This window comes from Myiozetetes cayanensis, unplaced genomic scaffold, assembly GCF_022539395.1.
Source record: "Myiozetetes cayanensis isolate MyiCay16 unplaced genomic scaffold, myiCay2020 scf15, whole genome shotgun sequence".
In the NCBI taxonomy this organism is placed as follows: Eukaryota; Metazoa; Chordata; class Aves; order Passeriformes; family Tyrannidae; genus Myiozetetes; species Myiozetetes cayanensis.
In genome coordinates this window covers 196,143-208,322 of record NW_026087159.1, presented here as the reverse complement: position 1 = coordinate 208,322, position 12,180 = coordinate 196,143, and the positions used below count along the sequence as shown (strand labels likewise).

The following is a 12,180-nucleotide window of genomic DNA, read 5'->3' as shown; positions in this document are numbered from 1 at the left end:
GGCTCCTGCCCGGGGGGGCTCCTCCCGGGGGCGGACGGGCCCCGGCGGGGCTCCCGGGAGGGGTCGCTGGGGTCTGACGGCCGCCCCTGGCCCCGTGTCCCTCCCGCAGCTGATCCCGCGGCGCCTGGACTGGCAGGGCAAGGAGCACCGCCGGAGCTTCGAGGACCTGGTGAGACAACTTTCGCTCCCGACTTTCTCGGCAACTTCCCATCCACCCCCCCTCGTCGCGCCGCCGCCGCCGCACCGGGCGCCGCGTCCCCCCCTCCCCGTGTATGTGTGTGTGTGTGTGCGCGTGTGTGCGTGCGTGTCCCCCACGGCGCTGCGGGCTGCGCCCCGCCGAGGCCGCGACGGGCCGGGAGCGCGGAGGGGATCGCGTGGGAGGCAGCGTGGGCTCCGCGGGGCCGGGGGGACCCGGTGAGACCCCAGTCCGCCCGCAGCGCCCCCGGCCCGGCTCCATTGTGGGGCCGGGGGTTATCCGAGGGCACGCTCCGGGGCCCGCCGCGACCAATGGCGCCGCGCCTTACATCGCGCGGAGCGCTGCGCCGCGATGTGAGGCGGCGGCTGATTGGCTGCGGCGGCGCCGCGGCGGGGCGGGGGGCGCGGGTCCCCCCGGAGCCCCCGGGGCCGGGGCCGAGCCGGGCCCTTGGGGCTGCCCGCACCGCGCTGGGCTCCGCCCGGGCCCCGCAGCCCCGCGGGGGGACGTGCCGGACGTGCCGCCGGGCTGGGTCAGGCACTCCCGGCCTGCGGCGGCCTGCGCGAAAGCCGCCCCTCAGCGCGGCGGTCGGGCCTGCTGTGAAGCGCGGAAGGGGCGGGGGGGTGGTCGGGGACGGGGGTGTTGTGGCTCGTAAATGCCGGTGAAATAAACGGAGCGGCGGGTTTTGCTGAGATATAAACGTATGGATGTGTGTCATTGAGGAAGGTCAGGCCCCTCGGCAGGGCCGGGGGTGGCCCGTGCCCCTTCGCCCCCTCCCCGGGATGTGTCACTGTGGGATGGACAAACCCGAACCGTCCCAGTGCGTTTCCAAAGGGTCCGGATGGCCTTGGTGTCGTTTCTGGGAGCTCTGGGTGATGCCGTGCGGCGCTTTGCCGTTGGAATGCTGTGAACTTCCCCAGTAGCTCTCACAGCACCGGTATCTGTGATCAGCACTGTCACCTCACCGGGAAGGAATGGGAAGCACGGCCCGGCCTCTCCCACGGAGCACTGGGGATGTGGGATTTGCCCGTGGCTGTTGCTCAAGCCCCTCTGTGCCTTGCTCAAGACGTGGTTTCCCACTTTAGCAACGTTGTAGGAGCTCAGGTGGAGGCAGGAGAGCTCCTTGTGTCCACATTTGGACCCGCTGCCTTTCCCTTTCCAAGGCATAATCAGAATTTCAGGGAAGTAGTGCTTCATCACACCTCTGGTGGATAATTCTGGGACTGTAAATTGAGTGAGCAGACATAGAGTAAGTGTTGCATTCAATAAATTCTGATTCTCTCTTCCCAGAGAATCTGAAATCTAGCTATAGGCTGTCTCAGGTGTAGCCTGTGACTGCACCCAGGATCCAAGAGGAATATTGGCAGTGCCACTGTAAAGTCTGGTGTCAGACATACTAGTTTTGCCTAATCATATACATTTTTAACATACACATTTTTTCCTTTCATTCTACATGGTATAGATAGAAAAGCTTTAAAACCTTAAAACATTTTTTTTTGGGTGTATATTACATGTTGAAACCATGTCTTTTTCTTTAAAATTTCAGAAATGGAGACAAACCATTTTGGAGTGAATTTTGGAGTTCATGGAAAATTGCTTTTTTCTGTATAAAATTATCAAAATTAAGTCCTAAGATTTTTTTCCTCTGTCTTAAACTAATCAACACTAACCGAGCCTTTTAGTTTGCCCTTTTCTCTAGGATCATTTAACTGTTTCTCATGATTTACAGGAAGGAACAGGATTATAAATGAATCATTACAGTGAGACAGGTTGATGCCAGGTGGAATGAGCTGAGCTTCTCTCTGTTAATCCTCAGAGGGTTGAGGATGCTGAAGGAAGGCTTTTCCCCCTCTCTGTGCTTGGGGTCTGTTCTGTTTGGAATTTGGACCTTTGGCTCCATATGATTGTTTATTAACCCAAACTCCTCGACTGCAGGGCTGGCTGGATGTCTGAATGCCATGTTCAGGACAGACCAGGGTTGTGAAGGACACAGATCTCTCCGCCCTTCATTTTAATTATCTCAGGCGCGTAATGAACCAAAATTAAATTTTCGTTGCCAGCAATCGGTGCTAAAGGTTTTTTTCCTACCTATTTCTGCTTTTTTGAACCCTTACAGACAGAAAACCAAAATTATTTACAATCTCAGCTGGGTGTTGCAACTCCTCTGGTCAGGCAGGCCTGAGGTAATTGAAGTGATGAGAGTTTACAACCCGGAGAAGTCTGATTTGTTTGTTTGTTTGCTCAGTATTCTTACAGAGTATTTCTGGTTCTGCTGTTTCAGCTTTGTTTGCCATCCTCAGTGTGGCTGTTCAGGTCAGCAGTGGTGTTTTTCAGAAAATATGCCAATTGTGGCCATTAAGCACGTTGTTACTGCTCCTGGGCTTTTGGAAATGATAGGGATGTAACAACCCCATGGCTACTGCGTGGTTGTTATCTGGGGAATGTTTACTCCCACTTCGCTCGAGTTTTTAGTCAGGATCTGAAAACTCTTTCTGAGATTTCTTTGTTTCTTTTTTCTTTAAAGTTAATATTTTACTTTAAATGTCAGGTACCACAAGACAGAAGAGTAATTTAAGACACACTAATAAGAATTGTACTTAGTGAGCAAAACCACGCAGAGGATACAAGTTCATGTGCCTTTGTGTTCCCTTTGTCTTTCCTGTTTATTTCCACATTGGAGCACTTTCTGTGTGCAACATGTGGCTGCCTGTCTAGGTGATCACAGAATCTCCTGAGCTGGAAGGGACCCACCAGGATCATCCAGTCCAACCCCTGGCCCTGCACAGACACCCCAGCCATCCCCTCCTGTCCTTGAGAGTGTTGACCAAACCCTCCTGGAGCTCTGGCAGCCTTGGGGCTGTGCCCTCTGCCCTGGGAGCCTGTTCAGTGCCAACCACCCTCTGGGGGAAGAACCTTTGCCTGAGATCCAACCTGACCCTGCCCTGACACAACTTCAGGCACTCCCTCAGGTCCTGTCACTGTCACACAGAGCAGAGATCAGAGCTGTCCCTCGGGAGGAGCTGCAGACCCCGATGAGTCTCCCCTCAGTCTCCTCCAGCTGAATCATCCAGGTGTGCTCCAAAGTGGTTTTACTCTGGTTTTGGCTGCTGGTGGTCTTGAGACATGAGCTGTGTTTGTGAAGGGGAGGGTCACAGAATCATCGAACCCCAGACTGGTTTGGGTTGGAAGGCACCTTAAGGCTCATCTCGTTCCACCCCTGGCATGGGCAGGGGCACCTTCCACCTTCCTGCTGGAGCAGGTTGCTCCAGCCCCATCCAGCCTGGCCTTACAAAGGCCTGAAGTGTGTCCAACTTGCAGGTAATTAGTGCTGTGATTTTAAATGAGCAGCAGCCCTCGGTGAGGACTCAGCTGCTGTACAGATGAGTCAGGCTGAACGACTCCGATTATCAGTGCAGTCTCCAGTGACCTGCTGTTCCACATTATCTTTGTTTATTCCTGATAAAGGTGACTGGCTCTGCTCTGGTTTTAAGAAATTTCTGATGGGCTGTGTCTTCTGGCTCAGCCTGTTTTGGTCTTTGTGCTGAAATATGTGTAATTTCAGGCAAAACAGAAAATCAGCTGTTGTTGGACAGTGGGGAATTTGCATCCATGAACGGCTGTGCTGGTATGGAACAGCTTATGGGATTTGGCTCTGAGTTGTTGCCTTGCCCATCTGCATTGATTTAAAACTAGCCCTGAGTCTGAGGTGCTGGTATTTATAGATCCTGCCAATCCCAGCATTAGCAGAGCAGAGATGTTACAGTTTTGTCACCTCAGGAAAATGTCATGTGGTAACATGGTCGTTCCAACCTGTTCTCTCTGGGGAACCAAGTGGGTAGAGGCTTTTTAAATCCACGTCTATTTGCACATTGTTGGCATCTTGTGCAGGTCCAGTGTCTGAGATTCCTTCTGCTGAGATTCCTTCTTTGAGGTCGTGAGTAATTTCCTGCTTGCTCAGCTGTCCTGGGCCTCTTGGCCTCCTCCTTTGCTTTTTGATACAGTTGTCAATTGATTCTTAATTGATGGTTATTTTCCGAATGAGAGAAGTGTTGTAGGGACTACCTGGAGGATAGAAATGTGGGATGGGGCAGAGGAGCCTCTGAAGGGTCACGTTGCTGCCTCCCTTCAGTCTGCACCTCCTGCCTCAGATCTGTGCTGGGAAGAGATGTTTCCCTGGGCTTCCCAAGAGAGATGGTTCTGAGCTCCCTGGTTCCCACTTCTGGGAAGACAGACATCCTGAGCAGTCATCACAAAGAGTTCTGTTTGCTGAAACCTTCCTTGGAGGGGAAATTGTCAGCAGTCATAGAATCACAGTCATGGAATACCCTGAGTTGGAAGGGACCCACGAGGATGATCGAGTCCAACTCCTGACCCTGCACAGGACACCCCAAAATCCCACCCTGTGCCTGGGAGGGGTGTCCAGATGGGAATCACAGGACACCTTGCTCATGGTCTCTGAGGTGACACTCTGATGCTTCCAACCACAGGAACCTTGAACAGGTTTGGAGGTTGAATTTCTCCCAACCCTGACATGACTTCACTTACAGTTCTTTTCCTCTGCTTATCACTGTAGCAACTTCTCTGCAGCCTGACTCAAGCAGTCAGGACTGGGGGACTTTTTTAAAAAGAGTTTTTTTGTAAAGAATGGATTCACTTTACTCAAGTCTTCATTTTTTAGATCCATTATAACTGTGTGGTTACTGTGTCAGGGAACTCTTCCATGGTACTGTGGTATTCTTGTGCTCTCACATTTTAACTTTTATAGGGTTTTTCACATCTTCAGGCAACAAAACACTTTGTCTTTATAATTTATCCCAAGGTGCAGCATTTGTTCTCACTTAGCACATTTTCAGTTCTTCTGCATTATTTTAACATGCCTGGTTTGGGCCTGTATTACTCATCTCTAATTTTTTCCAATTTTCTAATTATCTTCTAAAATATTTTCATGCATTCTAAAAATATTTTCCTAATATATTTGAGAAGCTGATAACATCCTTGCTGTTGTCTCATTTTGCCATGTAGGGTTTGGACAAGCACAGACTAAGAGGTGTGGTTATACCTTTGCTTTTTTCCATCCTTCTTTTAAGGGAAATCTGATCTGAGAGACTGGTTTTCTCAGCTGGATGTTTGCAACTTCATGTTTTAGAAAAGTACTTAAAATCCATTTACAGCTTCTCACACAAGGGCGAAAGGAAGGATTTTTGTTTCAAGTTCTTTTGTAAACCTGAAAACTGAATTGCTTGTTTAGCTCTGGGCTGTGATTTAAGCATTTTATCTGGAAGTTATTAGGGGAAAAAGCCTCCAGGAGAATTTGCTGGTGTTGCTGCCTGCCTTTGGAGCTGTTTGGTAGTAACAACAGTAATAATATTCAGATTAAGGGCCACTTACTTGGGCTGTTGGGGCTCGTAGAAACATGGAATTGTGCAGGGAAAGAAGTGTGATAGAGCCTTCTCTGTGCTGTGGCATGGTTTGGATTGCAAATCCAGAGGAGAGGGACTGGTTGCTGTGGTACATGCCTGGTCTGGGCAATGTGCTCCACATTAAATATTCCTTAGGAAAGTTTACAATCCAGTAAGACTGCACTAAAATGTAGAAGCTTCAGCAGCTCACGGGTGCCTGTTTAACTGTGGCTCTGTGGTGGATTTGCCAGCCTTTCTGGTCTGGGCAGTGATCAAGCAGAGGTCTGGTATCCTGAACTGCTCGACCTCTGGATATCCCAGGGAAATTCCCACCAGGCATGTGCAGAGGACTGCCCTGTGCTCCATGAGGCTGCTCCAGCCATCCCTCCTCTGGGAACATTGTCCCAGCCCCTGTGTCCGTGTTCCCTCTTTGCTGTTCCCTATAAAACTGTGGCTTCATCCTTAAACAACAAAGGAAGTCCTTTTCCATTTTGGAGTTAGTCAGGACTGCTTGTGGAGTAACTTGTGCTCTGTCTCTGCAGTGGGATATTGGCTTGGCTTGACATGGAATGTTGGTGATGCTCCCAGACCAGCTCTGGGGTGAAAAGAGGAGTGTTTGTCCTGTTACACTGGGAGAATGGGTTGGACTGTTACGTGAAATGTTGTATTTCCAGAGAGAGTGCTATGATTTGGTTTATTTTTTACCCTGGAAGTAAAATTTCACACTTGTGGGCTGGTTACTCCTTTTAATCTTTTAATCTTAAGCTTGATATATTGCTGTCTATTGGCAGCTGGTGACTGGGAAGGTTGTTACTGGTTAGCAGAGATGTAAATAAGGATTTCATACTCAGATGTTACTTAGCTGAAGATTTTCTCTTTAGAACTTCCCTTGTTCCAGACCCTTTCAGATCCCCTACACTCTGAAGGGAGGCTCGTGGAGGGTAATAAAATATTTTGTGGCATTAACACATTTAAAGTATTTCAGGGATGAGTAAGTACAAGAGGCAAATATCAAAGTTTGGGGTAATTCTTTCATCTCATTTTGACTTCTGTTATATCCTGTCATTTACAATGGAAGGCAACTCGTGCTCATACACTGAACCACACTGGCTGTATTATGTTGGGAAGGTGCCAATATAATTTTGGAACTCCACTTTGGGGAAGAAGAAGTTACAATGGCTGGAGAAACCTGTCAGAGCAGGAGAGCATTCACTAAATGATCCTTTAACCTGCAGTGACTGAAGGATGCGTGGAGGGAGAAGCCTCAAGGAGTTTCAGTCACATTGGAAGAGTTTTTAGTTGGCCTTAGTTAAATGATAATTTGTATATATTGTTAGAAAAGCCTTCCTTTTCTTTTTTTATTTTTGGTTAAAATCTGATTTTTGGGATGGCGGTGTCCCTGCTCATGGTGCAGGTGGTGACATTACCCACCCCCTGCCTGGCCATGTTGTGTCCTATATCTCCACTGCTGTTGCCCAATTGGAATGAAAAAATTCCCAGTGCCGTGTGCTAATGATGTTTGATGACACAGTTGAGTGAACAGTGTTTTGGCAGCAGGGCTGAGTGAATTACACACCTTTTCCTCCTTCCCGATTCCTGCCGCTCCCTCAGGTGTGTGGGGTGGGAACTGGGAATATCCTCGGGATCTGGGAAGGCAGGATGCTGTTGATCCATAAAAGAAGGTGGATTTACCTGTGTGGCCTGCGTTGAAGGAGCTAAATGAGCCCTGATGGGGAGTTTTTCCTGCCAGTTAGTAAATATGAAAGTCAGGCAAGTGCAGGACATTCTGGTTAACAGACTGTTGGAAAAACTTTTTTTTATTGGGGGTGTGTGTTTGTTTGTTTGTTTGAATTTTTTAATAAAAAATACTGTTGGGTTTTTTTATTGTCTCTCAGTAGAAAACAAAGGAAAAAACAAGAATGTTTTCTCAAGATGACAAATTTGGAGCCTACACATGTGGGTCTTAAACACACCTCTTCCCAGGAGCTGGAGAGTGGATATTGCTTTTAGGGTGATGTTTAGGGTTTTTAGGGTAAGACTTAAGGATTTTTAGGTTTTAGCACGTGTGCTTCATACAGTAATGTCAGTGTAAGGGTGTTTCAGCTAAGCAAGAAATGGCAAAAGAATGAACTGGAAGGTAAAAAAGGCTTAAAAAAAAAAGTTGCTTGAGCAGAGAATTGCACTGGGAACTCTTGAGTTTCAGGGATCTTTTTTTCTTATTAAGGGATATCCTAAATTACAATTCAGCTGCTAGAACCTGGAGTTTCTGGTTTGACTTTTTCAACACTCCACATCACTTTAACAGTTGGTATAATTGATTTTGAAGGGGTTTTTAGACTTGATTTCAGTAACTTTACGCTTGACTAAAACCAAAGAGATACCAGGAGAAGCCAAAGCAAACCAGTTTTCCAACGTCTGCCTTGTTCGTGTGTTTAGGTGGCTGTCAATGCACACATCCCTCCGGATTATCTTCTTAGGATCTGTGAGAGGCTTGGACCCCTCTTAGACAAGGAAATCCCCCAGAGTGTTTTAGGGGTGCAGACTTTGCTGGGTGTCGGGCGCCAGTCTCTCCTGAGGGCAGCAAAAGGTAAGAATCCCCATCTCTTTGTGTTTGAATTCCATTTTAATGATCAAAACTCTCTTGTTTCGATTCAAGTTGTGCTATCTGTGTGTTTGATGAGCCCTGCTTTGTCTCCTGTGCTTGGCAGCTTTCTTGTTGCTGAAATGCAGTTGTTGCTGGCCCTGTTGGATGTATTTTCTGTGGTTGAAAGTGCCATTTTAAGCAGTTCTTGCCTGATCTTGTTACTTGCTTTCTCTGCCTCCTCTCCCCACTGTGTTGGACTGGTGGTTGTGTAAATGATGTGAACTGGATTAGGGCTTTGATCCATCTGAAAAATGCCATTTTTTCATATACATTTGCACACACCTGTGTCTAAAATCACCCAGCAGTCGATGTGTTTTGCTGGGCAATTTTTGAGCCTTATTTCTTCCATTATTTGATTCCCTGGCTGTGCAGACACAGGACAAGGTGGGATTTGGGGCAGCATTTAGGGCGTGGGAGAAGGTGAGGCTGATTCTTCAGTGACAATTCCTGCTTGTCCTTGCTTAAAGTGAATTTGAAAGCCCCCAGTCCTTTCATGAACAGTCCTGTTGCCTTTGAAAAACTGCTCTGCTTGAGAGAATGATCCTGAGAGCGGTTTTGTGTTAAAACTAAACAGATCTGAGAACCATCTGCTATTGGAGAGTGATTCCTCCCTTCCCTCCTCTCTCCATTCCCCTGACACTTCCTCCCTGGAGGAGCCACAACTTCCTTGATCCTGCAATGTGCTGATTCAGGGAGCTGAAATGTTGCAAAATTTGTTGTAGTGCATTAAATGAGTTGGTGGAAAAGGATCAGAGGGCTGGAGGTGACACAGGAGCACCATCCTGGCAGAGGAGGATGGATGAGACAGCAGGACCTTCCTGTTTGGGTGGCATCGAGCACTTAATTCCCTGCATCCTGTGAAGTCACACTGATGCTAACGAGGACTGTGGCTTTCTGCTGATCCATTGGATGTCTCCTGGAGGGATGTGCTGTTTGCAAACACCCAGAGTTTTGGGACTGAGTCTTGTTTTGCCTGTGCTTTTGCTGTAATTGGGTGGAGAATTTCAGGTTTGCGGAGAAACATTCCTTCATTTCACACTCAGTTTGCAGAAAGCAGCAGCGAAACATGGAGAGAAAATAAACTTTTTTATGCAGGGAGACAGAACTTCTGAGGTGTATTGATCTATTTTGGGAAGTCTTGAGTGCTGTTTTTAATGAGTAGCATTTGTTACTCTGGGCTGCAGTTTGGGGTTTAATAGGAAGGTGCTCTCAGGGAGCTCTGAGTCCCCTAAGCTTGTGCTCTTGATGTTCAGAGATGTAGATGGTGCTACACAGACCCACCAACCTGTGGCACTGTGCTTCAGTTTCACTACTTACACACCGTGGAAGCTCATTTCTCTCCTTCCAGATGGCCAGAAATGGAAGAAATCCAGGTCTAATTTCTGAGGCACTCAGAAAAATCACTATTGTTCTAGAGAGGAGGCTCTCCGAGGCCAGTTGGCAGCAGAGAGCTGGAGAGTCTTTAAAGCAAGCAGTCTTCACTTTAAAACAATGATTTTTTTGGGGGGTTGGGGTGCAGAGGACAATCTGAAAGGAGGGCATGTTGCCACCAATTGCAAGAAAACAGATTTACTGGATAAAAACTCACTTCTCCACTTGCAGGGAGCAAATGTGTGTGTGTGTGTTTGTGTATTCTCAAATGTACGGTTCCTAAGCGAGGTGCTTTTAGTGCTGGGATTGCAGGACTGAAAACATGGCAAAGCTCAGTGCTGCCTCAGTATAAAGTGTTTTTTTAAATTCTTTTTCTTTCCATTAATTTAGACTCACTAGTCACCCAAATTAACCAAAAATAAGTTGAAACCATTTACAGTGATAATTGCTTAGGAACTGGAAGTCAGAGTAGCTTTAAGTGATAGATCTCTGGCAAACTGTTTAACAAGGCAGATCTTACTCTGGGGTGCTGGGAGCGGTGCTTGATCTCCTGATTATTTAATTTGCTGGTGATTTCTATTCTCTTTGTGGTGCAGACTTCAGACACACGCTATGGAAAGGCTCTGCCTTCGCAGCTCTGCACAGGGGCCGACCCCCAGAACTCCCCGTGAACTACGGGAAGCCACCAAACGTGGGTGAGTTTGGAACTGCATTTATTCCTGTCCTGCTGGAAGTTGCTCTCACTGACTGAAACACTTCTGTGTGTTTGAATTAATGTGGTTTTTTTTAACGTTACACCGTGAATTAATCTAGAATAGATTTCTCCCTGACAGTAGAATGGTTTTTGTGTTGTTCAGGCTTGGAGCTCCCACAGTGTGTGTAGACATGTTTTGCAAGGTTTGCACGTTGACTTGTTTGGAGGGCAACAGGTTTGAGTATCTTTTTATGATACGCCTACATAATATATACATTTGTTTATAAAATTGGATAGGCACGGCCACAGGAGCATGGAATCCTGGAATCATCACAGGAATCTTAGCCAGAACCAAGTGTCTGGCTCCCAGGGAGCTTTTTTGACTCAAGAATTCCTTTTAGTTTGATTATGACAGAAAACAGACTGCTTGCAACATCCCTCTCCAAAAAGGAAATAATCACCAAAGCAACATTTGTGTTACTTCAGACTCAGTTGTCCACACAGATAAAGAACTTGTGTAAAAATATGTGGGCTCTCAGCTGACATCTCATCACAGAGCTGCTCTGTTTTATTTAAACTGAAGTGTTTTCCTTGTATGGTCTGAGCTTTGGTTAACTATTTTTATAGCAAACAAGTTTGGTTCTTGCAGGCATAAATGTAGATCCTGGTTTGGTTCTTCTTGGAGTATTTTATCTCTGTGCAAATGTTTTGCTGGTTTGTCAGGGAATCCTTTCAGATGTGCACACTCCCTTCCTTTGGAGGTAAAGGGATGGCAATTTTCTTTTTTTGCCATATCTTTGTATTTATTATTTTAGGTGGGTTCTGCAGTTCCTTTAGTGTGAGCAGTTGTGCTGATGGATTACTAATAACCTAGATTGTAGATTTGTTGCACACAACTTCTACAGCTGTATTTCTGTATGGATTCTTGGATCAGTTCTTTCATCAGACTGGGTGTTTTTGGAATATGTGGTATTATTAATGAACCAACCTGGCAGATTGGGCTTCAGCATTTATCAAGTTTTCATGGCAAATGTTTCTGCTGCTCGCTTGGTGATTATTTAGTGACTTAAAAAAACAGAATAATTTCTTGTGTTTGGTGTTTTCCTAATTGCTTTTTTAATAAATGCAAAGGTATTATATGGAAAAGGGTCTTTTATAGCCAGGAATTAACTTCTATAAGTATTGATTCCTGGAAGAATACAGGAATACAACCCTGCTTGGTGTATCTACATAAACTACTCGTAAGAGAAGAAAATGTGTGTGAAGATTAAAACAAGGAGCTGGCTATATTTAAGGCAGCAGTTTGGTTTTTGGATTCCTCATTGTTAATCCTGAAGTTGAAGTCACAAAATTCTGTATATATCTGTGCAAAATGGGTGTTTTTCTCTCCTGAGTAGTGCCAGTCAGCATGTCTTGTTTTAAATACAAGATGAAGAGCAGTGTCTGACCTCTTTGGGATTTTGGCATAACTGTGAATTCCCACACTGTGCTGGCTCAGTCAGAGGGATTTTTCTGGAATTACTTGCTGAAGGAGTTGGGCTGAAGGGAAAGACACCCATGGTCATGTGTGTTCAGGAGTGAGACTGAGCAGTTACCTCTGTGACCTGGTAAATAAGGTATAGAATGAGCAGCTGAAAGTCTTCCTGTATCATTGCCCTTCCAGTGATAGGGATTTAAGATTTCCACCATGAGTGTGTTGTTCTGCTGGGAGAACAGGATCGCTGATTGTCCAGCTGGGATCAACAGGGAGGGTCCAGTTGGAAGAGCTGGTAGCTGCGTTGGTTTGCCTTTCCATGTGGTTGGGGTTGGTTGGGATGGGACCTTGGGGTCTGTACTTGAAAATGAAAGGTCTGGTGGAACTGGAGCAGGAAATCAGTGT

At 46.7% G+C, this 12,180-nt stretch overlaps 1 protein-coding gene across 1 annotated transcript in view; it reads left to right on the top strand.

Annotated features, from left to right (window-relative positions):
• The window catches only part of BRWD3 (bromodomain and WD repeat domain containing 3), a 51,600-nt gene that overhangs the window by 607 nt on the left and 38,813 nt on the right, over positions 1 to 12,180 (top strand). Inside the window, exons 4-6 of the mRNA XM_050310327.1 lie at positions 110 to 169; positions 8,029 to 8,179; positions 10,204 to 10,302. Of these exons, the coding sequence (XP_050166284.1) occupies positions 110 to 169; positions 8,029 to 8,179; positions 10,204 to 10,302 (310 nt within the window). The remainder of the gene's footprint in view (positions 1 to 109; positions 170 to 8,028; positions 8,180 to 10,203; positions 10,303 to 12,180) is intronic.